Raw genomic sequence first — 27,758 nt, 5'->3', positions numbered from 1 at the left:
TGGTTTAACTAAACATTAAATAAAAGAGAAAAGCAAATAAAAAAGTAACCAAAAAAATGTATGGATCGAGAAAGTGTGATTTGTTATTTGCCGGTGGACCTCACCATTTCTTTGTCAAAAGCCATGTTACCTACTAACTGGTGCCCCGACCTCAACAACCCAACTTGGTTTAGTCGGTGTTAAGGCGTGACCACCACAGCTTTGCCGCCCCCTTTGGCCCCTTTGGTTATACGAAGTAAGCATATTTTGATTATTCAAGTTCAAAGCGTAAAAGTTCATAATAACTGTTCGAAATATTGAAGGAAGTCAGTGTTTAAAAATGTACTTAGGCTAGAAGTCTTTGTTTTGCTACCGTTATAACTTTCTACATAATAATACTTATGTGTCTTTGATGTATATAACATTTTAATAATGAAAGAATGTTTATTATACCTTCGAACTTCTAATTGGAGAAAAACTAAAAATTTGTTAATGAATTGAAAAAGGAATAAATTAAAACAATATCTTTAGTTTTTCTTACTAGAAGTATGTTTTAATATAGATATATATTTTTAATATATTATCTACTCTCTTGCCGTTATTCAAAAACATATATTTTAGTATAACCAAAAGTATTTTAAAATCACAATGACTAACTTTCGTTAAATGAAAAAGATCATAAGATGGAGAATGTAACTTAGAGCAATCAATGCCACCAACAAAAAGGCAAACAGCCATCACAAATAGCTGTAAAGATAAATCCCAACCAAATCATTTAAGCCATTGTTCTAGAAACTTAAAAACAAGGGTACTTAGCATCCGAAGTGGAGAGGAAAAAACGTTCATTTTTCGTTTCACGTTATCTTCACGTCATATAGACAATGGGTTTTTCTTAATTCTATGTATAGCGATTGAAAACTCTTGTAAGAACTAAATATTATTTAAACTAATAAAAAGTAAAAGAAGAGTTAGAATTGGTTGGGTGACAAACCCCTTTCCCCCAAACGCCGTCTAGGCAAAAACGAACATGGACAAAAATTGATGAAGGCGCCCCCTCTGTAGCGGTGTGGGGGCGTTTTTGGTGGGCATTGAGTAAGTCTCATTACAGATGCTAAAGCTATCTCTTATATTTAGTTTACCTTCCTAAATCTTTTGTTCACCTTTACTTGATCTAATCCCTCTTTTTATTTATATATACATATCCTCTTTAAAACAACTCATCAAAGCATGCACTTGTATAAAGTACTCATGCAAGGTACATGTAGATTTTATTGGGTGTAAAAGGTACCCAAAAAAGGGTTTGGATCATATGAGAATGACAGGGCCAAAAATCTTCCTTGAATTTTACTTCTTCCTTTATTTGTGTATCTTAATGCAAGATATGTTTAGACATATATAGAAAGTGTTTATTCAAAAATATCAGGATCTATAAAAGGTGAGAGAAGCAATCCGGGGTGATAATATACGTAAGTCGGAAGTAGGGTTGTGATGAACAGACAATAGACACGGAGTTGTACTCATCGTCATCTCTAGGGACACTGAAATGAAGTTAGGGCTTTAGGCCGCTAACTTCTAAAACAAAATTAATTATACATTTGTAATTTGAGATTTGGACTAGTGTGTTAATTTGAGTGGCGTTTAAACTAAAGTAGGTCTAGGAATATGTGAAGAATTGCATTACTTATGTATTTATAAAAAATAATGACAAAATCTTGATTTATTTGTAGTGAAAGCAAAATATTTTTTTTCAACAAGGCCTCATTTTTAAACATTGTTTTTGGCCACTAAAGTGGTTGAGCCGGCCCTGGTCGGCTGGTTGTACTAAGGAGGTGTATGGGTTTAGTCGATACACCCATGTGGGTGTGGGTGTGGGTGTGGTCGTGTGTGTAACATTGTGTATGCATGATATAGATACATTTTAAGAACTAGTTTTTGTCAATGAGTTACGAATTATGAATTATATAATTTAGACATGTTAATTGTCAAATCTACGCTAGTTGTGCTTAAAAGCTTGGATCATTTGTTAATCCTTACACATCTTTTAGAAGTGCCTAATGATTGATTAATTAATCTGTAAACCGGAAGTGATTAATGCATTGCATTTATCCAATTGGTCGGAAGTTAGGATCACTTTTATTACGAGCTTATGGCAATAACAAATTAACCAATAGCTCATAATAAGAAGCATAATGGAAATGCTGGTCCTTAGTGATCGGAGGGAGTCACGCCAATCATAAGTTCGATTTTATATGAACTACTCATTTTTCAAATGATATCGACATTGTTTAAGGTTTCAAATGACAGTTATGCAATAAGTGAAAGGCACTATCTCTAGAGTTCTAAATTGAAGGCTAAGCAATGATGATGAGAGATCAGTTGTGGCTTTTGACTAGTAGCAGGGTAAGACAACGCAAAGATTGTTGTTACAAGTATTATAATGTTCACTCACCGATTGTGAGGAAATGGGAAAAGGCCATCCACAAGGGTAAACATGGCTCATTATTTAAACAAGTTAAGCATGTTAACCTGAATACGATCATGTTATATTTGAAACACAGTCTAGCAATCTTTTAACGTTTTGATTTATGGTCAACATATTTAATTACGCATATATACGACAACATTTGGATGCTTATGTTTATTTTGATATACTTTTGCTAAACATTTACCGTTTTGATTTATAGTCAACTTATTTAATCACTATATATACGATAGCATTTGGATGTTAACGTTTATATACTTTTGCTAAACATTTAACTATAAGAGTGACAGATAATTAGGTATCACAATAGTAAAATATATAAATAATAATAATAAAGAACTTTCACGGGTAAAGTTATAATCATCAATATTTTACACCTATAAAAATACTAGATCCTTAAACTTTAATCGTCCGATTAAATGTCACATTGTTTGTGGCCGTAGAATCACAAGCATCTGTCACAGTCATTTGGTTTTTAGTTGGTATCTTTTATGGAGTTTTGTGGCCTTTTGTTATTTTTTTTGCCAATAGTTCTGTAGTTTTTTATGGTGTCTTATTTTCGTTTTCTTAATTAGTTGATATTTTTCAATTTATTACAAAGACATATATTATCTTTTAGTTTCTATAAAAGATTGATGCATTTGATAATTAGTTTGAAGAGGAGGTGACAAGTTACAAAAATATGTAACATTTTATTAAAGGTCATAAATAATATCAATAATTTTAGTTTCATGTAGTTGTGTTTTGCTGGTGGTTTTTCTTCGGGTTGTGAAGAAAGCTTGTTCGGTGTTCTTGACGATTGTTTATTAAATATACAGTTCGAAAAAAATCCGTGCACAATTACCGGTGGAATCGTCTCATTTATTTATAATTATTGTGTCCAAAACGGGTTTGTGTAATTTGAGTTTTTAACATTTCTTATGTACATAATATCTTATTCAAAACATTATATTTAATTTTAATATAAACGTTATGGATCCGTATGATTCCCTTCATTAATACAAACCATCTACACAAACTTGCATCATTATCTTTTTTATTCACAATAAAATACTTGAAAAGATTATAATTAGTTTACCAAACTATTAATTAAATCTAACCAACCAATAATTACAATATTAAACAAGTTAAAATAGATGACGTAAAGGAAAGTGGTGGAATTAATAATGTTTATTTTGGTCACTTCTCACGTGGTAGACCTCGTGTTACGACTAACTCTTTTAATATAAATAATATTATAATTTATAAACATAAGTTTCAAAGCCATCAACAAGTTGTCTATCTTTTACATTCTTCATTTGCTTTTTAAAATCTAATTAGATCTGCTAATTGTGATTTAACAATTCAAAGTCTAATTGATTTTCCGATATTTAAGGAATTTATTTTAGATTTTTAAAATAAGGTATCTTTGTTTGGTTTATAATTTATTTATTAACACGTTTTAAATCATTTATTTTTAAATGAAAATTACAACTATGATTGCCGTTAGGGCGGTAAATAAAACAGACGTCCGTTCGGCAAGAAGTTCGCTTATTTAATAAACGAACAAGACATAAATAAAAAAAAGTTTAGTTCGGAAAGCTTTACTAACGAACATGGACAAATATCGCGTTTGTTCAATAGTATTCGTGAACGTACGATTATGCCAGGTAATAATTATACATTTTGAAATTAATATGCAATCGTTTATGTTTGTTTGTTCATTAGATTCGTTTATGTATGCTTGTTAATTAATGTTCTGTTAGTGTTTGTTTGTCTATTAGTGTTCAATAGTGTCTGTATGTTCGTTTGTCCACTAGGGTCCATTAGGCATATTAGTGTTTGTTTGTTTGTTTGTTTGTATGTTTGTTTGTTTGTTTGTTTGTTTGTTTGTTCGTTTGTCACTTCGTCCGACAAAAGCTTAACGGACGAACACGGACAAGGTCTCGTCCGATTCGATTTGATCCGTTTATAGCCCTAATTGTCGTAAGTTAAGAAATAATATTTGAAACAAAAACGTGTCGCAAATCATATTTATGTTGGTAAAACATTTTTCTTTTGTTAATTGTGAATACCACAAAATTCAATTAGTCAATCAACCCACTAATACCATGTTAATCAATTAATTTAATATAAAATGTAATTTGTGTTAGATAAGTGGTTTGCAAAACGGTTAAAAACAAGAAAACCGGTGAAAATTATATTCAAACATGAAATTTGACAAATTTTATCAAACGAGTGACGGTATGGAAAGGGGGTATAAATGCCCAATTTGATTTTATATCGCGTAATATGTTGTATTTTGGGATACAACGAGAAACTTATCGGAGAGTTAACACTTTTATATGGATCAACTTGATAGGGAAAACAAGACAGAAATAACTCAAACTTAAAAAATCATAACTTTGACTATAAGTGGAATTACGAGTTCCGTAAGTAGTCATCGAAGTGGTCTTGGCAAGCTAGATATTTTGGTAAACAACAACATTTGGTTTCGTATTCCATCATTTAAGACTTAAGCCTCGTTTCCACCAGAAAAAAAACTTTTCTTTAAGTTCCATGACAATAAACTTTATTAAAACATATGAAGCATGGCATATAGCAAGTCGTTAGAGCATTCTCAATCCATTCCCTATATTATTGTGAGGAGAGTTTGTAAATTATAGAGTGAGGTTTTGAGTGGTTGTGAGTGTAAATTATAGGGTGGGAGAGAAAAGTGAAGAAACGTGGATCGGCTCACTGGTAGACGATCAACTTTCCTCGGGTATGATTATGCTATTTCACCGATGGTTCTCCGGAGTATGAATTCTTCCACCTACAAAATGAACAGCACCGTAAACTTACCCCTCAGAAAGGGACAGAGGGGTCCTCTTTGGGGTAACCCTCCGGTGTGAGAATAAGAGTTTGTAGGAGAAGATAATAATAATCTGAGAGTGAGTAATGAATTGGAATGTATTTTCTTGCTTACTGTTCTGTGCCCCCTCCTTGTGGAGGTGGTGTGGTATTTATAGTGCTAGGGTTTCCAATGATTGGGCTCAGATCCCATTAGGGCCTTTTTGGCCTCCTCCTGTTGCTTTGCGCCACGTGTCCTTAGGACACCTGGTGCTTTTTCATTGATTATTCTCTGACCCAGGTATTTCACCTGACCCATGTGCAGTCACGTGGTAGCACATGGGTTTTGCTGAGTTGTCCACCTTTCATTGGTAGCTGTCAACATCAGAATATTCTTATTCCTTAAAGGATACCTTCTGGAAGGTTTGCTGACGAGCACAATCAAGGTTGTCCTTATCCTGATTTGGATAAGGACGAGGTTGATTATGTGCACGTGTGATATGCGCCTATCCTGAGGATGCGCGAAGTCTTCTCTTTATTCTCACGCGCAGATGTTTCATGCGCAGATGTGATATGCGCAAGCATATGTAATATGCGCCACTTCGCAGATGTGATATGCGTGAGCATGCGATATGCGCCACGCGCAGATGCGCCAGATGTGATATGCGTGAGCATATATGGTGCGCGAGCATGCGATATGCGCCACGCGCAGATGCGCCACGCGCAGATGTGATATGCGTGAGCATATATGGTGCGCGAGCATGTGATACGCGTGAGCATATGTGATGCATTAGCATATGTGATATGCGTGAGCATATGTGATATGCGCCATGCGCATAGGTTTTGGCTTTGTGCCTTCATAATATCTTGATTTCAAGCCTCTTGTCTATATCTTGTGGGTTGACCCGCCTCGCTCGATGTTGAGGCGGGTACATACCTCTTCAAGCCCCCCCAGTCTAATGTGCGTCTTGTCTCGCGCGAGCGAGGTAAGATAGATATTAGATTTAATAGTTTGCTCTTTTAATAGGGTTTGTCTTTTCTTTTTATTTCTCATCGTTGCGCGAAATTCTATCCTTTTGATTGAAACGAATCGTCCATGTACGTGGTTGGTTGGTGCTGACATGCGTCAGAGATGGAGGTATGTGTCAGACCTTTCGTGTGCTCGAGGTGCTACAGTTGCCTTTCATGTCCCCTCACACAGTGTCAGGAACACGTGTCGCGCTCGTGTTGGCCTGCACCTGCGAGTGGGGGCGCGTGAACTCTGATCAGTGCCTGTTTCGTTCCCTTTCATGTCCCCTCACACAGTGTCAGGGACACGTGTCGCGCTCGCGTTGGTCTACACCTGCGAGTGGGGGCGCGTGGACTCTGATCAGTACCTGTTTCTCTCTCTCCTGGGCCTATAAAAGCAAGCCCTTTGAGTTATTATTCTTCATCTTCCTTGTTATTTCAGAGCTTTTCTTTCCTTCCATTTTTATTCCGATTAGGGCCTGTCTTCTGCTTCCAGATTTCCATTGTTGAAGTAACCTCTGTCTGATTCTCAGTTGTATGTCTGATAGCCCAGACACCACAATCTCCCCCAGCAAACGCCGTGTAAAGTCATTGGTGATGTCTACTTTGAAGAAGACCGGCAAGGGGAAACGGGCTGCCGAGGCCTCATCGGAGGAGGTGGGGAAGGTCAAGGTAGTGAAGAGGTGGGATGAGATCCCCTGTAAATTGAGACAGTCCGATTTTGACAGTCTTGTCGCCTCTCAGGGTTTTCTCCCTGAGGATGGCTGCATGCTGCCGGCGGCCGGGCAAACGGCGGCGGATCCGCCCACCGGCTATATCTCCCTGTATTGCCATTTTTTCACCCACTGCAACCTTCGTCTCCCGATGACAGGGTTTGTGGGTGCGCTGCTTCGATTCTATGGGATTCACATATCCCAAGTCCATCCGTTTGGACTTGTGCGCATGACTCATTTTGAGTTCATGTGCAAATCTCAGCGCGAGGAGCCCACCCCTCGGCGCTTTCAGTATTTTTATAAGCCAAAAATCCAAGATTCTTGGTTCTCATTCGTTCCTCGCAGTCAGAAGGTCAAGTGCTGCACTGTCTCTTTCAAAAGCCTTCATGACTGGTCTGAGAGATTTTTTTATATTAAGGCTGGTGTGATTCCCATCCGCATGACCATGCGCGCGATCTCTTCTGCGCCCGCGGATGTGGATGTTCTCAAGAACCCAACTGGCGCTTGGGTTAACAAGTTGACTGCTGAACCATCCCCCGCCAAGAACATTTGCGAGGAGGCGCTGGTGGGGGTTGGTATGAGCAGAAGGTGGGCCGACAGCGCGACTGAGCCTGTTATCCAAGTTGACGGCTTGTGTAAGTTATTAACTCATTGCATTACTTATGCGCGAATATAATTCGTTTTGCTGATATCATTTGTCTTGTTTTGTGCAGTAAGCAAGGAGTATGTCCACGCCGCCTATGATGAGCATATGGAGGGTGGCTCTGTTGCGCTGGGCGTTGGGGAAGTTGGCTTCCCCGATCGCTTCGATGACATGTTCATCCCTGTTGATCTGGGATTTTGCTTTGACAGCGACGCGCCTGGTAAGCCTTTGTACTTATGCTTATGCCTTTATAATACCAAATTTGGTTAACATTTCTGTTGCACGTAATGTAGATGCGCTTGAGAACTACGAACTGGAGCTCGCGGAAGAGGAGGAGGAGGAGGAAGCTGAGGTGCCACAACTCAAGCGTAAAGCTAAGGGGAAAACTGGCGCAGGGGCCAGTAAAAAACAGAAGAAAAATGATGCCCCTGTTGCTCAGGATCCTCCTATTCAAGTGAAGGGACTTGAGAAAACCCAGGAGTTTAGCTCCAAGTTTTCCTTGTCTTCTTTGCCTCAAGGTGTGGGCAGACCTCCTGTCCACACGAGGTATGGTGCCGCCACCTCCTCCCTTCGCGCGGCGGAAAAGGGAAGCGGCGCTGCGCCTGCTGTTTCCTCTTTGACAGGTATACTTTGTTTATGCTTTATGGTTTTATGAGCGCGATTCTGATAGAATTATTAATGAATCTTTACTCACTCAAATGTTTGTAGAGCCGGCGACCTTGGTGGATCAACCTCAGGCGCAACAAGGTACCGAGGCTACGCCGGAGGTTGCTTCGAAGTCCCCCGTTTTACCCTCAAAAAGGGGAGAATGGACTTCATGGCGATGTTTAACTCGCGAACGGCGGTGCGCCAAGGTATGTATTGCGCTTTTATTTTATGACTTTTTTCTTTTAGATCAAGTCATGAACCATTTCTCTTTGTTGATTTTTTCATAGGAGTCATAGCTGGCGTACAAGCTGCTGGCGGCACTGCTGGCGCCGGTGCCAGCGCCGTTGGTTCTGCTCCTGCTCCTGCAAGCACTGAATCTCCCCTCATTGGGATTACTAAGGAGCAGGAGGCTGTTTTACACGCTGATCTCGCGGCGTCGAGACTTCCCTCACCTCCTCCTGCGCGCAGCCCTCCACGCGAGACTGGTTTTGATTTTTCCAGGTCGCAGGAGAAAAGGCCTGTTACAGAGGAAGATGAGGAGGCCCAATTTGAAGACTCCGATGGCGGCCGCGCCAGCCCTGTAGCGCCACGAGATTTCGCGGCGCAGTCTTCTCGTGGAGCTGGCGCTGACTTTTCTGCTTGCTCCCCGCAGGTATAAGTTCGTTTTGCTCCGCTGCGCGGACTTCCATATTAGTGTTTAGATGACTAGAACGTTGCTTTGTGTTTGCAGGAAGCCGATCACATCTACCGCCCGAGATGGAATATTACTGAGGATAGCTCATTTCAGTCCATGGGGGTGTGTGAAGACTTCTGGGCTCACTCCGTGCCTCCAGCTGAAAGGAGGTTTCAGGAGGAGCGCGCCCGCGTGGACTTGCTTAATGACCATCTTTTCGCTGGGTCGGTTTCTTTGCTGCCTCCCAAGAGCTTCGCTATGATTACGTAAAGGTACGTGATGCTCTTGCAGAAGCCAAGCAAGAGGCTAAAGTATCTGCTTGGAATCTTTCTGATGCTCGAGAGAGAGCTGAGAAACTCCAAGCAGAGCTCAGCGAGAATCGAGCAAGTGCCAACGATGCCTTCGTGAAGCGCGGGCATGAGCTACAGGCTGCGCGGGAGAAGCTGCAGGCGGCCGAGGCGGACGCGGCCAAGAACGCGCGGCGAGTGCGCGACTTGGAGCTGGACGCAGAGGCGCGTGACCAAGCTCTTGTGCAATCTATCACCGACAAATCTTCATTAGAAAGTGAGGTTGCGCGCCTGAAGAAGGAGCTAGAGGCCGCGCGGGCAGAGAAGGATGAAGCCCTGGCGACGGCAGCGTCTAGCCAAGAAGCGCTCGATGCTGCGCGAGCGGAAAGGGAAGAGGCCTTGGCGGCAGCAGCGTCTGACAGAGAGGAGCTGAAACAGACCAAGGAAACTGTTGAGTTGTTAAACTCTCAGATTCCTGCTCTTGAGACGTCTGTTTCTTCCCTCGCGCAGGATCGCCAATGGCTAATCTCACAGGGTATGACTCGTTGCGCTTAAGCGATGAAATACTCAGACGAGTTTCAGACCCTTGTGATGGATTGCAACGCTGCCTCGCGCTTGGTGGGTCGAGCTGAAGGGTTTAAGGATGGCTGTGAATATAGCATGCTGAAGAAGAACCCATCCGACTACCCTTATCAGCTCGACGTTGTCTGCGCGGACATGGCCGAGATGGGGGAGAAGTATTTGAATACTCCTATTCCCATCCTTAAGCATGTATTTTAACCTTAATGAGTTTACCTTGACTTATTTTCCTAGTCTTTTTGTACTCATATTTTTCCTTATGATTTGCAGATAGCCGAGCTTGCTGACCAGCCCGATCTCGGCGCGCTAAAGAAATTACTTGATGAGTGTGAAGGGGCTGGTGGCGGCGATGATGGCGCGGGGAATGCTGCCCCTGCTAGCGGCTCTGGCGTGGCCAAAGGACCCGCTCCTGACACTATTGTGATAGAAGACGACTCCATTCAGGACGAACATCTTGACTATGGTCAGTTTGGAGATGACGAGGAGCGGGCTGCGCCAGATGCTGAGGGCTGTGATGAGGAGGGCAATGAAGAGGCTGACGTCGACGTGGAGACTTGAGAAGCCCTTCATGTTTTTTTTTTATTTGTAGTTTGTATCTCATCATCTTGTAAACTTGTAAACTTCAATGCTTTGGAATGAAATTTGTTTTTCCCTTATTCGCATCTTGCGCATTCCCCATTAATCTCTTTATATTGCATGTTTGCTTGTTGAATATAAGATATGCTTGCACGTTGAAATAAGAACAAGGTTGTAAGGAAATTATTTTACTTAATCTTTGTCATATTGTAAGTGATTTTGCAATATCCTGACTATGTTGACACGTGCTTTGGCGTTTCATTATTCCTCTTTTGCGCGACGTTATCGCGCATTTATTATAGGGAATTATGAGTTTTTTAGCCTTTACGTGTCAGTATGTGTTACTCTGATATCCATTACAACTCCATGCGCGACCTCGACCTGAGACCTTAACAACTATGTTTTGGCATGTGCTTTGCCTTAGTTGTGCTTAGGTATTTTTATGGTCAGGCTGCGCAGCATGTAGGATGGATGTTGTGAGTGATTTGAGCTAAGGCTCACATTATTGGGCTAAGGCCCTGAGCTAAGGCTCATATTATTGGGCTAAGGCCCTGACGTTTTAGAGTTAAAACTCGTTAACGCGTTTGAGCTTGAAGCTCGCGCATGTATGTTTTACTTCGTTTTATTTTTGTTTTGATGTCAATACAATGTTGTCATATTGCTCAAAATTAATAAAGGGAAGTGTGAAACATGTATGCAAAAAGTAATAGAACACACATTAAGAGAAGATAGCGCGTATCATTATTCATGATGGCTTAAAAAGCCTTGATTACAAACTTGACAATTTTTACATGAAACATTTTCTAAGCTGTGCTGCGTTCCATGCGCGCGGGATCTTTTTTCCATTCAAATCTTTTAAAGCGTATGCGCCTTTTCCTAATTCTTCCGAGACTTGATAAGGTCCTTCCCAATTGGGGGACATCTTTCCCGGGGGTATCGCGCGGCTAGCTTCATTGTTTCGAAGGACAAAATCATTCTTCTTGAAGTGGCATTCTTTCACGCGCTGATTGTAATATTTTTCCAGTTTTTTCTTGTATTTGGCTTCACTGATGATAGCCGCCTCTCTGCGCCCTTAAAGCAAGTTGAGATCCAACCTCCTTTCGCGCTCGTTATCAATCTTGTTCATCATGAGCACTCTATGGGATGGGCATCCAATTTCTGCTGGAATCATAGCCTCCGTTCCATAGGTTAGGCTGAACGAGGATTCGCCATTGCTGGTTTTGCTTAATGTCCTGTGCGCCCACAGGACATTAGGTAGCTCGTCGACCCAAGAATGGGATTCTCCCTCCAACCTTTTCTTCAGCCCATTTAGCAAGCTTTGGTTCGCGCGCTCCACTTGGCCATTCCCCTGAGGGTGAAAATTTGGCTGATGCGCAATTCCTTGAGCCAGCTGGATATCTTCCTGTCAGTGAATTGTTTGCCATTGTCGCTCACAATTTCCATGGGAAGGCCAAAACGGCATATGATGTGGCTCCAAATAAACTGCTTCATCGCCTCGGCTGTGATTTTTGCTAGTGGCTTGGCTTCAACCCATTTTGTGAAATAGTCTACTGCCACTACCAAAAATTTTACTCGCCCTTGCGCTTGCGGTAGGGGACCCACAATATCGATTGCCCATTTGTGGAAAGGCCATGCGGAGGTCACCGGAATCAAGTTGTTCTTTGGCCGCATGGTGTTTGGCGCATAGCTCTGACACGCTTTGCATTTTTAGATCTCTTTTAACGCGTCCAAGTACATGCCTGGCCAATAGTAACCTGCGCTCATTGCCTTGGCAACCACCATGCGCGGGCCAGCATGTATTCCACAGATTCCTTCGTGTATCTCTCTGATCACTTAGCTTGCTTCCTCAGCATCTAGGCATTTCATGAGTGGTCCAAGATAAGAGCGTCGATATAATGTACCATCAAGCAGTTCATAGTTCTGCGACTTGTGTCTTATCTTTCTCGCCTGCGCGCGATCGTCCGGTACCTTTCCCTCCTTCAAGAATTCCATTATTGGAGTTATCCATGATGAAGGGGTTGTATGAATTACCAGGACAGACTTCGCTCCCACCGACGGGTTGCTCATTACTTCTACCTTGACATCTTTGCCAAAATGATCGAAGCTGGTTGATGCCATCTTGCTCAGCGCGTCGGCAGATTTGTTTTCACTGCGCGGAATATGTATGATTCTGAAGCAGCCAAATTGCTCGATGAGCTTTTTCGCCTGCTCTAGATACAGAGGCATGGTGTTCTCCTTGGCATCATAAAGGCCATTGACCTGTGCTGCTACCAAGTATGAATCAACATGGGCATCTAGCTTTTTAACTCCGAATTTGTGCGCGATGCGCAGGCCAGCCAGCAGGGCTTCATACTCAGCTTCATTGTTGGTGCTCTTGAAATCCAACCTGATTGCATAAGTATACTCATGATTTTCTGGATCCACCAGTTTGAGGCCTGCGCCGGACCCTTCGTTGTTTGAAGCTCCATCAGTGAATAATCTCCAAACATTCTCTTCATCATTGGCTCGCGGAGGATCTACCTCGCGCTGAGCCTCTTCAATTTTTCCTTCAGGGATTTCTGCGATGAAATCAGCTAAGACTTGTCCCTTTATTGCTGGACGGGGCTTATAGGCGATCGTGTGCTCTCCTAATTCCAGCGCCCATCTTGTCAGCCTTCCTGAGAGCGCGGGACGCCGCAAGACTTGCTGGATGTTGTAACCAGCCAGAACTTCAATAGGATGACCATTGAAATATCTATGAAGCTTGCGCGACGCGTGTGTTAGTGACAAAACTAACTTTTCCATGATGGAGTAGCGCGTCTCAGGATCTGTCAGCACCCGACTCACATAATATATCGGTGTTTGGATTCCCTTGCGATCCACCAACAACACTGCGCCGATGGCGCGTTCTCCTGCTGACAGGTACAATGTTAGAGTTTCGCCAGGAAGTGGAGCTGTGAGCGCGGGCAGATTTATCAGACATTCTTTTATCTCATTGAAAGCTTGCTCAGCCTCAGGCGTCCACTTGAATTGGCTTTTCTTTAGGCAATTTCTCAATGTGTTAACGAATGGGGTAGATTTGCTTGCATGGTTCGCTAGGAACCTGTTGATTGATACCAATCTACCATTCAACTTTTGAACTTCTTTCATGGTGGATGGCGAGGGCATGTCAAGGATGGCCTCCACCTTCTCTGGGTTCACCTTGAACCCATCCTTGGTGACCATTACACCTAGAAATTTCCCCTCTTGTACGCCGAAAGTGCATTTGCTCGAGTTGAGCTTCATGTTTACTTCCTTTAGGCGCGAAAGGGTTTCTTCGATGTCTTTGAGCATTTGTTTTTCCTCCCTGCTTTTAATCACCAAATCATCAACGTAGACTTCTAGGTTTCTTCCAATTTGCTCGTTGAAAACCGCGTCCATGAGTCTTTGGTAGGTGGCTCCCGCATTCTTCAAACCAAAGGGCATTTTTGTGTAACAAAAAACACCCTTGTCGGTTCTGAAGGCAGTCTTGTCCTCATCTTGTGGTGCCATTTGAATTTGGTGATAGCCCTTGTAGGCATCCAGGAAACATTTGAACTTGAATGGCGCCACCGAGTCCACCTTTGCGTCGATGTTTGGGAGGGGGTAACAATCTTTTGGACATGCTTTGTTCAGGTCCTTGAAGTCAATGCACATCCTCCATGACCCGTTACTCTTCTTTTCCATCACAGGATTGGCTACCCATGTCTGGTATCGTATTGGGCGGATGATGTTTGCGCGCAGTAGATCCTCTACTTGCTCATTCATGGCCTTCGCCTTCTCATCCCCCATGACTCTCTTCTTTTGAGCAATTGGCTCTACAGACTTGAACGTGTTGAGAGAATGTTGCGCCAGGTCTCGCGGAACCCCAGTCATATCAGAGTGTTGCCACGCGAAGACCGACATATATGTTGTGAGCAATCTTTTCATTCTCAACCTCGTGTCGTCTGATATCGTAGCTCCAATTGTGATTGTTTGCTCTGGGAATTTTGGGTTGAGAATCCATTCCTCTGGCACGTTGTCTGCCATTGGAAGTTTCATTCTCCCTTCCCGCGGTGTACTTGTCACTGCGCACAAATGATCTCGGTATACGAACGTTACACCTGTTGGTGTTGGGAACCCCAACGCGCCGTGCGCTGGCGACGGTATGGCGTTGAATTGGGCAATCGTTCCTCTACCCAAGATCATATTAAGGCATGAAGTGGTGGGCAAGACCAAGAAGTTGACAATTTCGGCTCGCTTGTGTTTCTCATCCCCCATAGTTAGTTCAAATTGTATTTGACCTAGGGGGTGAATGATTTCGTTTGAAACACCAGAGATTGGTGCATTCACAATTTCGAGCCTTGCTTGGTCTGCTGGATCCAACTTCCTGAAACATTGCTCATACATGATGTCTGATTCACTGCCAGTGTCCACCAGGACTTTTGACACTTCATAATGAGCAATGTGTGTAGTGATGACTAGAGGACTGCTGATAGAAGGGCCTCCCCTGATTCTTGGGAAGATTACTTGTTGCTCGCGCCAATCTCCTTGGACTTGCGCGCTTCTCTTTCTCGATCATTGCCCTTGCCTTCCTCCCTCGGCTACACAGATTCTTTTGAACTTTTTGTTGGCTGGGGCTCCTTCTGGTTGTTCATTTTCTGGTCTTGGGTTTTTCACCAGGTGAGCCAACTTGCCTGATTTCACATCTTTTTCAATTGCATCCTTCAAATGGTGGCATGCATCAGTGTTGTGCCCTGTGGACTTGTGAAACTCACAATACTTGCCACTGTTTGATGGTCCCTTATAGTGTAGTGGCTTGGGGCTTTTGAACTGGACATTCTCAGTGCTTAACACTTGTGAAGGCGTTTTAGTGAGGGGGGTCCATATTCTTGGTAGAGGTCTGTTAGGATCTCTGCCACCTTCCCTCTTGTCACCCTCTCCGCGATTACGAATGTCTTTTTGGGGCTGGGGTGAGCTTGGTTGCGCCTGCTTTTCTGCGGGAGAAAAACTGGTTTGTTGCAACCTGGACCATACAGAGTTTTGTTTGCCCCTTCTTTCGTTGTTGCGCGGTGCCTCTGCTTGATGCCCTCTTTCTCTTGCTCTATCTTGGGCAATTTGTTTTTCATTTCGCGCGAAGACTCGCGATGCTTCCATTAGCTTGGCCCAAGTAGTTGGCATGCCATCTCTGCTCACGAGAGCTCTGCGGAGTTGATCACTGCGCGCACCTTGTATAAAGGCCACGCGCAAGAGTTGCTCAGTGATACCTCCAATGGCAAGAGATTCCTGATTGAAACGAGTTATGTAGTCTTCAATCGTTTCATCATTCATGCGCACGCAGTGCATGATGTCATCAGGGTCGCGCGTGTGTCTGCGCTGCTGTACGAAGTGAGCTTGGAACTTTTCCAACAGCTCTTCGAACCCATCGATTTGTCCAGTCGGCAAGCTTTCGAACCAGACACGCGCCGTGCCCATAAGGCAGCGAGCAAACATGTGACACCATGTTGGCATCGTCCAGCTTTCTAGGTTTCCAGTGTTATAAAAACCTTGTAAGAAATCGTCTGGATCTGTTGTGCCGTCATATTTGCCCAAACCACTTGGCATCTTGGTTTTGTGCTGAATGGGAGCCTTCGCGATGCGCTCAGTGAATTTTGAATGCTTCACCAAGATGGCTGGCCTGTATGGTGTGGTTACGTCCACTTGCCCTCTCACTGGTGGGCTGTACGGTGTGTACAGATCCATATCGGCTTTGACTCCAGGCGCCATGTTGATGTGCGCGCGGAGCTGTGAGCCTCCTGCATGAGTATCTCGCGTCTTCCTCATGCTGTGCACTTCATCACTAAACTCAGCGTGTTCAGTGTGAACAGAGTGACCATCTTCCGGCGCGCGTGCCCTTTTTGTTGTTCCTTGAATGGTTTGCTTATCAAACGCTAGCCTTTGTGTTAAGTCGGCTAACTTTTTGTGTTTGACCAGCTCATTGTACTTGTCCATTAGACGTCGTTGCTCGTTTATGAGCCATTCTTTAGGGTCATTGGTTTCATCTTCTGGACCCATTGGTCCTTTTTGTTTCGCGCCGGTAAGATTTTGGAACGTGAGATCGTCTGGAGGAGTTTCAGTCTGGCTATGAGGAGTTGTGATGAAGGGATGGTTACTGGTGGTGCGCGCAGAATCACGCGGCACCCTTAGAAACTGCTGTCCCTCATTAACATCCTCACGCTCAATATCCTCCAGAACTTGATCGCTGTTACGAACACCAGAAACCATGGTGAAATTTTTTTTTTAGAGAACTGATGAGATTTTGTTGCCGTTGTAACAGGTGATGGCGCCAATGAAGAAACGTGGATTGGCTCACTGGTAGACGATCAACTTTCCTCGGGTATGATTATGCTATTTCACCGATGGTTCTCCGGAGTATGAATTCTTCCACCTACAAAATGAACAGCACCGTAAACTTACCCCTCAGAAAGGGACAGAGGGGTCCTCTTTGGGGTAACCCTCCGGTGTGAGAATAAGAGTTTGTAGGAGAAGATAATAATAATCTGAGAGTGAGTAATGAATTGGAATGTATTTTCTTGCTTACTGTTCTGTGCCCCCTCCTTGTGGAGGTGGTGTGGTATTTATAGTGCTAGGGTTTCCAATGATTGGGCTCAGATCCCATTAGGGCCTTTTTGGCCTCCTCCTGTTGCTTTGCGCCACGTGTCCTTAGGACACCTGGTGCTTTTTCATTGATTATTCTCTGACCCAGGTATTTCACCTGACCCATGTGCAGTCATGTCGTAGCACATGGGTTTTGCTGAGTTGTCCACCTTTCATTGGTAGCTGTCAACATCAGAATATTCTTATTCCTTAAAGGATACCTTCTGGAAGGTTTGCTGACGAGCACAATCAAGGTTGTCCTTATCCTGATTTGGATAAGGACGAGGTTGATTATGTGCACGTGTGATATGCGCCTATCCTGAGGATGCGCGAAGTCTTCTCTTTATTCTCACGCGCAGATGTTTCATGCGCAAGCATATGTAATATGCGCCACTTCGCAGATGTGATATGCGTGAGCATATATGATGCGTGAGCATGCGATATGCGCCACGCGCAGATGCGCCACGCGCAGATGTGATATGCGTGAGCATATATGGTGCGCAAGCATGCGAGATGCGCCACGCGTAGATGCGCCACGCGCAGATGTGATATGCTTGAGCATATATGGTGCGCGGGCATGTGATACGCGTGAGCATATGTGATGCATGAGCATATGTGATATGCGTGAGCATATGTGATATGCGCCATGCGCATAGGTTTTGGCTTTGTGCCTTCATAATATCTTGATTTCAAGCCTCTTGTTTATATCTTGTGGGTTGACCCGCCTCGCTCGATGTTGAGGCGGGTACATACCTCTTCAAAAAGATAGTGATTTTTTGTAAATTTGGGGAAACTTTGTTTATCCCTATTTGTTTTTTAATATTTGTTGAATTGGTTGTGAGTAGAGGAGAGAGAAAACTGTAATAATAAAGGTATAAAGTAATATTATTTAATTAAGCAGGAAAGAGAAATGTAGTGTTTCATAATATAATTATAAAGATGAGGATGGAGATCCCATCACACTGTTTAACGCTTTATAACATACAATCACCCCTACCATCCATTTCACGTTTTTAATATACATATGTGGCTAAGCCACTTCTCCCATGGAACACACAACTTCTTTGACCTATCACAAATCCAAAGGAAACTAAACGCTTTTATATCTCCAATCACGTTACAACCGTTCACGGGTTTCCCCTGTAATACTGCAACATTCTTAATCTTCCAAATGCACCATACAGTTGTTAGATACACGGCGTGAAAAATCTTTAACTTCCATTTAAAAACATTTTATAGCTGCCTTACGTAATTTAGGCCCTTATTATGTTTCCAATTTCTTCTAAAATTTCGAAAGTTTTGCAAACCTACAGGGGCGTAGCCAGCCTTAGGGGAATGGGTTCGCCGAATCCGTACAAAATTTTGTTTTAGTGTTATATATTAGTGTATTTTGACATTGACCCCGTAGAAATTTCAACATCGAACCCGTAGAAAACCCAAATATAAGTGGTAAACAGTCGGTCTTTTGTCCCTCAAAAATTTTCGAACCCGTAGGAAAAAATTTCTGGCTACGCCACTGCAAACATATGAAGTTTAAAAATTCAATAAACACTGTTTTTTTCAGAATTACTATCTCTGTTGTATTTTATCTCTCTGCTATGTATCAGGATATACTTTAGGCAGATGTTGTATTTTCAATATTTATTTAATTTGAAATACATTGTTGGGAAATTTGTTTCTTTTATAGTTGTATATTTCTAAAGGACGTTTTGTTTTATCTAAGAACCTGGATCACACGTAGTGTAGAAATATTGGAGAAGATATTAGAATAAAAACAATGAATCGAAAAACGTGATTAAAAATTACTATTCTTGAGGCGTAGTTGCCGATAAAATAAAATAATAAATTCTGAGATTTTTTTTCATAAAAGGTGGTTTAAAATTGTAAATATTCTTTTAAATCGAAAAATATATTAAACGGACAACAAGCTACGTCGCTAGGATTGTAAAACTAAGCCATTTATAAACTATTGTTTTGAAGTCATAGTATTACTATGCACAACTCGTTGAACTCGACTAAGCAGCTCCACATCCTCAGACACGAGAAAACCAAAAATATTAAAAGCAAAATGAATAAACACGTCATGGTTGTCAAAACATGTTTTCTCCTGTTTCTATCTTTTGTATTTTACAACAAGCAAGAATTTTATATAAAACTGTATATGTACTACTTCAATGATATTGATTTATATTTCGTCATAATTAGTAAATGAACCTTAAAAAAGGCCCCAAAATGGTCTTAGGTATATTAATGGCCTTAAGTTCAAGTCTCTTATGTGATCGAAAAAAACAGGGGAGTTCAGGTTGGCCCCGAGTTTATCTAAACTATGGTGGGTTTTCTCCAGGGAATAAAATGAAGATGATCGGTTAAGTCATTGGTCCGTCGGTGATCCAAATAGTCATTAAAAAATACTCAAACCGTATGATTTCACATGTGTGAACAAACCGTCCAGACCAGCTGACCCGTGTATGGTTCAATCACATGAACATCTTAATATTATTGTTTAAGCCAATGTGGAGTTAGATTTCTTTGACAGGTATGGACATTTTGTTTCTTTCGATTTTGTCAAAGTTATAAGTATGGGATGGTGACAGTAAACATATGTGACGTTTATTCGATTCAATTATACACAACAAACAAAGTATGTGCATCTTTTTGCTTATAATGTCAAATAACTTTTGCGGGATATTATTCATATATTGATTACATATATAGAAAACAACCGGCATAAGTTACACTTTCATCGTTGCTCACCAAGTGACCAACGGATCACAAATCGACAGATGAAAAAAGAACTTAAAATCTTAATAGCATTGTGGGAGCCAACATATTACCGAACGCTAAAAAAGTTATGGTTTTCTATAGCTATGTTATTGATATATAATTGAGGGTTGTTCAAAACGTTTGTGGCTAGAAGCTCAGGCTTATGACTCGTTCGATAAAAGCTCGAATAAAACTAGCTAAAATAACTTGATTTGAAACAACCTGAGCTGAGTTGGCTCATTGTTGTAACCTAGCAAAAATCGACCATGGCTCCGCTCAGGATATGGCTCGTTGGCATGATCTTAGACTCGTTTAAATTCAAAATCGAGCTTAAGCCTAATTGAGCTGCCTCGTTTAATTTCAAGCATGAGCTTGAAACCACCCTAGCCCGACTCGTGAACATCCCTAATATGTATGACTGGTAATCATTGATGAATCGACGTTGAAAGTACTGAAAGTATTTTGAATATAAGAGAAACAAAAATGTCATTCAATACAAAAATATATAATAGTTTTAAGTTGGTTGCCACCTCATAAATAATATGTAGCAAACTAATAAATAGAAGAAGACATGTTCATTAGTTTACTTAATAAATGATGTGCAATCGTATTCACCGCTTCAAACAAGGGTGACATTTTCCTGACAAATAAATCGACAAACATCATAATATACAATGAATTATGCTAATAATTTATATCACTTAGTCTTTAAATTATGTATAGACCACATTTTAAAATAGCTCACGATATTCATGTGATTCATCTAAAATATTAACGAATCAATCTTGCACTCGGTCAAACTAATTTTTATTAGTATTATAAATTATAAATGATATAACTCGTTTACATGACTAAATCTTATGTTAAACAAATAGTTACGATAAAACTTATTATATTTTTTTAATGGTCAATCGCATATTTACCGGGACTTGAACAATGAACCCGAGATCTTTTGGTGTTTAATCACATGTACACATTGGAGTTTGATTATTTTGCATATCGTAACTTTTTTTAATGCATATGTGTAATGGACATGTAAATTCTTGATGTAATATCGTTACATGAAAAATTATTACAATTGTGAATCAAACATTTGTAAATTCGGAAGCATCATTATAAGTGGTTTAGCACACTCGTACATTTATCCATTTATTAATTCGAATCTGATCAACAAATTAATAATCATCAATTCATCATAGTGAAATTCATGGTTCTAGCTAGTAGTGTCTATCGAATAGGATAATGAATTATTCGGTTTGGATTTGAAAGTTTCAGGACCCTATCAGAAAGCTAATCCAATCCGAATTATGGATATTCCTATCCGACCGAATCTATTCTAATTCAAATCGAATCGAATTGCGATAATATATGAATAATCTGAAATTAACAAAATATATTGAAATTGACCGAATAACAAATTTTTCCCAATTTTTGGTTCCTAACATTTTTTACTACTTTATAATCAAACATACAAACTGGAAAATACAAATTAGCCTTGAACACATAATAAAACTTTAAACAATAATTTGAATAAACATACAACACCACAAATACCATTAAAAATACATGTTATTTATTCGGATTAAACAAATATCAAAATAATCCAAATTATTTATTTGGATATTCCGATTGATCCAATCCAAATATTCGAATATGAATTCGGATTGTTTTATTTCGGTGTTTTTTTCCCTAATCTCTATTTTCATGACTGCACCTAGTTTTAATTCTTTCTACACCCAAAAATACCTGCTTTGACATAACTCTTTTTATACATTTACACACAATGGCTACTTTTGCGCTATGATTGTTAAAATAAATCACAGTTTATAACATGTATCGAAGAAGATAGTACATATATGAAAGTTTCTTTATTATGTATCACATGTACAAACAAGGGAACATTATCCTATAAATCAATTGACTAATTTCACAAATTACGATAAGTGATAGTAATATTATGAAAGTTACTCTTTAAACTATATGAACAACTCTTTAAATAATACCCATGACATTCATGTGATTGAGCAAAAGAATACAAGATAACTCATTTGAAAACCACTACCCTCTTTGTAAAATTACAAACTTTTGATACATGAAGTATTATTATATCAATATAGTAAAACTTTTATGCATATACTTGATGCACAAGTAAAATGTTGATGTAGTATTAAAACATATACACCATTCTCATGCAAAATGTAAACTTTTGATACGTCTTTGTAATAGTTAATGTGGTGTCACATAATGTTTTGCCTAATCATTGTACTTTGTAGATCAAAATGCATTGCATGTGTATTATAATATAAAGTTTAATGTACCATTGTAAATGTGTGTGTCAAGATTCATTACAACTCTCTATCAAAATATAAAGTTTTGACTCAATATGGTAGGGTGTTTTGGCATAATTATTGTAAGTATAAATTTTGACGTACTATGGTGTTGTATCAAAAAGTCTACTAATGTCCATCAAAATGCCGTTAAAAAAAACCCTTTCATTAAAATGTTGTAACAAAATGTATTATGAGCTAGTGGGAATCAAAACGTAATGTTTTGAGTTTTAACCCATAGTTGCAAGTGCATTCGAAAAAGAATCACAGACCTCCATCACCACCCCCCCCCCCACACACTTCTTCGCTTGAGCCCCAAAGACACCTCGAACGGCTCTCACGTTATTCCCCCCATCAACCCATCCTCAGAGCTTCACTTTCTTTTAGTTGTGATCGTTCATCGTCAATGATAAATCACCCTGTCCTAGTCCAAATCACCACCATCAAATCTTTACTAATAAGAATTCTTCATATTTATTTTTCAGAAAAAGAAAAATTACCATAACATTCCATTATTTTTATCACTTTATGTATAACATCATCTGCCATAATGCATTTAATGTTTCATGTGGGCACTCTGAATGTCTGTATAATATACATATAGATATCTATTTATTGCCATAATGTTTTTAATGCTTCATGTGGCCACTCTTATGTAACTTAATGCTTTGAAAAACTATTTACCGTTGTATTTTTATAAATATTAAAATAGCTATCCTGATAACGTGTTCTCTCTAGATTACAACTTAAAATTTATTTTTTTTAGATGCGTATCTTCTCAATATTTTCTTTAGTACTTTATTTATATAACATAATAATAATATAATATAATACTATTTTAATCTTAAATATATATAAAAGAACCTTTAAAAACTCTCTGGTTGCTCCACGCATTCTCACAATCTACTATATTGTTTTATTTGTAAATGAAGGCTTCTCATGCATCTGACTCGAATTCACGGGTATGGGTCCCACCAAACTCAGATAACCTTTAAACGGGTTATATCATCTCATCAAATTAAAATTTATCTCACCAAATATTTGATATGAAAATATATAAAATCGGGATCTACTAACATTAATATCCGTTTTTTTAAAAAGATATTATTCATATATAATTATAAAACTATTTTATATAAAAAAAACGAGTCATGGGTCTTACCAAACCTAGATATCTTTTAAACCAGGTTATAATATCTCATTTTTTGTGAAATCATTTCATAATCAAACTCTAAGTATATTATTAGCATTCTTACATTAAATAAAATTAAAATCGAAAAAAATATATAAATGTTAAAAACTAATAATATAGAACAACCCCGTAATAAAAAGATAAAAGCTAGTATGTAATAAACAAAATAATGGTATCGAGATTCGTATATCCCATCTTTTTGGCTGCTATTTCTTTTTAACTAAATTCAAATAATATTATATTATATTATATATTTTACAAATAAATAAATAATTGACAACTTTAATAATTCCCAAGAAACGTGCCAACTTATTCTTCAAAGGCATTTAAAAGCCGACCAACTTTGCATAAACACACCAAAAAACAAAAACCAAGATCTCTAAGTCTCCTTCTTCTTCGGCAAACACATACACTCATCTAGTTTCTAAACTTAACTAAGAATCGTGAATAGTGACAATAATAATAATGGGAAGAGCTCCATGCTGCTCGAAAGTCGGTTTACACCGAGGAGCTTGGTCCGATGAAGAAGATAAACTCCTAACTCAATACATTCAAACCCATGGTGAAGGCCAATGGCGATCTATGCCTTCGAAAGCCGGTATGTTAATTGTTTAAATTTGTTTGGGACAGGTACAGAGACAAGGGAGGGTCAAGAGGGTCCAGTCACTAATAATTTGTTAATATTTAAATATATTAATATGAGATAATTTCATAAAAGTAGTAGAAATGTAGAACCACGTGTTGACCTTCTGACTAAAAAGTTCTGATTCTGCTACCTAGACATTAATGTTTATTGTGTTGTAATGGATGCAGGATTGCTTAGATGCGGAAAGAGTTGCAGATTGAGATGGATGAATTATCTTCGGCCTGGGATAAAGAGAGGAAACTTCACCAAGGAAGAGGATGACATTATCATCCGGCTTCATGCTACCCACGGAAGTCGGTGGTCATTTATAGCCTCCGAACTTTTTGGTCGAACTGACAATGAGATTAAGAACTACTGGAACTCGCATCTTAAACGGAAGCTAGCCCATGGTGATGACAAGGACTCGTCCGAAAATAAAAAGCCTAAAAAGAAGAAAAGGACAAGGAAAACCGAACAAAAGTCAACGAAAGCCAAAGTCATAGAGAAAGAGAAAGAAAAAGAAAAAGAAGAAACTATCGTTCAACCAGCTTCATCACAATCACATTCACAATCAGAATCATTGAGTCGTGTATCATCGAGCTCGACAATTATTGATCAAGGAGATCAAGGTCATGATTTAGCTATAACGGACTTCTCTTGGCCGGATTGGTCGCCATTGTTGGATATGGATGGCGCATCGAGCATGGACGATCGCTTTGAACTAGACATGACATTGGACGGATTAGATATGTTGATGATGCAACATGATGATAGTGAGATGCTAGAGAAGCTGTATGATGAATGCTTGCTCTTGATCCAAGATGAAGATCCAAAATAGTCTAAGCATTTTCTTTTTTTAGTGAAAGATCAATCATGTACCAAAATAAAAATAAATAAACTTCTTTCCACAATTTCCAATTTCTTATCTTTATCTAAGTAGCTATCAACTTATCATAAATGATTTCAGTGAACAAAGTTAAACAACTTATTTTTTTGGGATAAAGTGTTTCCAAGCACATTTTTTTAGAGTGTCCAACTTTATTTTTAATACATTTTGGTTTGTATGTATGACGTCTATGAGGACATTGCTCAATATCCGGCCACCCTCGTTTTCGCTTATATTGTAAATTTTTGTGGTTTTGTCTGAAAATTTTTACAGGTATTGAGACCGGTTACCCCTAGATACTTTTTGGCCACCCCTATGATTTAGCCCAAGCTTCGTAATTGGGTTCAGTTCAGGTAGAAGTTCGTGAAGTCATAGGATTAGCGTTAAAGATCTATGATGGAGAGTACATATTACGTCGACTTTGCTTGTTGTGTTTTCCTACAATTGTGTCTATTTGTTGTTTTATGATGTGGTGATAATTATTATATTTATGCTTACTTGGCATTCTTTGTTAGTGTTAGCTTTCTAGTTATGTAGTTTTGAATCGATCATTAGCACAATATCATTATATATTACTGGTACTATGCTTTATATGCATGTTTTGCGTAGATCTGAGGGTCTCACTGAAAGCGACATCATTATCCTTCGAGATAGAGATATTGTTTGTCTACATCCCATAATTTCCACTCCCTACCATTAGTTTCGCTACTGATAGGATTCTTCCAGGTATGGATGATGATGACATATAACATCTCTAAGCATTTTGATTAATTTCAACTCCTGGCTGAGCTAAATATTGTTTAATTATAACTGATTACTAGAATGAAAGTTTGTTTCGCTGTAAAAAAATTAATCTAACATATTAAGTTGTAATAGTTTTAATTCAAAGTTAATACACTAGTAATTTAAAATGTATTTTTGTGTGCCAACACTCAACCAAATGATTAGTTTGAATTAAATACTTACGTGCTTTATTTGAGTTTAAAACTAATACGTAAAAAGTCCATTATGTTTCCATTTTTGGTTATGACTAGACGTCATATGCACTAAATTAATGTATTTAATGAAATTACATGTTTTTTTTTCATTTTTTGTTCTATAAGGGATGGTTTTTATTGTAAAATAATTTGACAATTATTGTCAAAGATTTGGACTCTTCCAATGGGTATTTGAAGAGGATATCATATATCCATCAACATGTAGATTGGTGCTACGTTTATTCAATTCGACTTCACCTTTATAACTTGTATAGATGTTTGAACTCTACACCTCAAGCTACAACTTTTAGGGTTTTAGTGGCAACATGCTTTCATTATAAGGCTTTATCATCTATTCGCACATACAACTTGTCGTCGCTATATTATTTGTGACTAAAGCTTAGTACGTATAGGTTATGCACATAAAATTAAACAACCTTATAATAAAATTACACCAAAATATTTAGGTAATACAAATTAAACTGAAATTGGTAATTATTTTCACTATCACCGGTTTATCCATGTCTTTCAACCTTTTTTTTTCCATTTCTTGTTGCATATTTTCGATCCTTGTAACTTCTTTGACACTTGACATTAAATCCGAGCTTAACTCCTTCTCGTTGATCTATGTTTTCTAACCTTTCATGATTACAATGTTGCAACCCGTAAGGGATCCTATTTAGATTCGTATGGGGATCTTTATTTCCACGGTCTTTCCCGTGTTCAAATGTGACATATGATGTCATTTTTACAACAATAACAGATGACGTGTAGTAAATATATAACAAACATACGTTCAATCAAAATCGTAAGTACAATAACATGTGTCTACAACGTCATTATCGTGGCCGTGATAGTATTCTATTTCTCCTTCCTCATCTTAATGATATACGCCTTCCTCATCTTAATGATATATGTCTTCATATTCTTCATAATTATCAGTGAAACGTTCATCATCCAAAATCAGATGATTGAGTGTCGTGGTGAACGTCTTTAATAACACTTGTGCTTGGATGATCCCAAAGTTTTCAATGGTGAACGTCTTCCACAATAGACGACTTAGTGTCACTAAATGCATGTTAATGCTGACAACACTTGCCGTCACTTTGGAATTCATAGGCACATGTTAAAGCTTTTATAGTGTCATATCATTGTATTTGCAGTAAATATATGTTAAGATAGCATCCTAATATTTTGCTTGGTTTAATACTTTGTTTTTTATACTCGGGGGTAATATTTGCATTTCAAGAGTTAGGTTCATAAACAATATTTGAAGGAAGAGAAGCAAAGAAACGAAGTTAAAGTCATGAAGTAAAATGTGAGATGTCGAGTTTAAATTCTTAGAAGTTTAAGAAAAAAACATAAAAAGTCTTGAAGTAAAATACTATCAAAATTGGAGACAATATTCAAAAATTGAAATAAAAAAATAAACATTTTAGTCCCATCATATCTTACACTATAAAGTTCTGTTCCTATTGTGACACAATAATTGTAAAGTGACAGCCGATAATATAGTTTTTAGACGGAACGCCCAAACCAAACTTTGAAATTAGTATGTGCCCAGCTAAAACAATATATCATGGTCAGACTGGGCAACATGGTTCTTCAAATTGAAGAATACGTTGGCCTAACATATTAAAAAGTCGTTCAAATTTTTTTTTTAGAAACCTCTTTTCATAGTCATAAAAGTTACCGTAGCGAGACCCTAACATTCTAAAAATTATTTAACAATCTTGATTACCCACATGACATTTCCCTCACCTAACACGATCTTGATTGATCAAATTATGGACAATGTATTATTATTATTATTATTATTATTATTATTATTGTTTAAGTTTTAAATCGTTCATAAGTGTATAGTCAAAGTAAGAATTACTTTTAAAGTTTTTTTTTGTTTTCTTGTGATCTTGTCTACCTTGTTGTTACGCTTTGTGTTGTGACTTAACTAGCACGGGCTAGTTAAAGTGTTATATC

The 27,758-nt window shown here is 39.1% G+C and overlaps 1 protein-coding gene across 1 annotated transcript; it reads left to right on the top strand.

The window, feature by feature from the left end:
• Window positions 1-23,609: 23,609 nt before the first annotated feature.
• LOC143613170 (uncharacterized) lies at window positions 23,610-24,904 on the top strand. The gene is made up of 2 exons (XM_077086952.1): window positions 23,610-23,891; window positions 24,107-24,904. The coding sequence occupies exons 1-2, from the start codon at window positions 23,759-23,761 to the stop codon at window positions 24,754-24,756; spliced, it is 783 nt and encodes a 260-aa protein (XP_076943067.1). The 5' UTR covers window positions 23,610-23,758; the 3' UTR covers window positions 24,757-24,904.
• Window positions 24,905-27,758: the final 2,854 nt, after the last annotated feature.

The sequence above is a fragment of the Bidens hawaiensis genome, unplaced genomic scaffold (genome assembly GCF_021521415.1).
Source record: "Bidens hawaiensis isolate Kalapana, Puna unplaced genomic scaffold, B.hawaiensis_p1.1 tig00036770_1, whole genome shotgun sequence".
NCBI classification, from domain to species: domain Eukaryota; kingdom Viridiplantae; phylum Streptophyta; class Magnoliopsida; order Asterales; family Asteraceae; genus Bidens; species Bidens hawaiensis.
The sequence above is the reverse complement of the archived record's forward strand: the minus strand, read 5'-3'. Positions and strand labels throughout refer to the sequence as shown.

Bases quoted from the DNA above. Each gene is read 5' to 3' on its own strand.
- LOC143613170 (XM_077086952.1), top strand. From the start codon at position 23,759: ATGGGAAGAGCTCCATGCTGCTCGAAAGTCGGTTTACACCGAGGAGCT. The intron at 23,892-24,106 runs GTATGTTAATTG...TAATGGATGCAG, and splicing joins ATCTATGCCTTCGAAAGCCG to GATTGCTTAGATGCGGAAAG.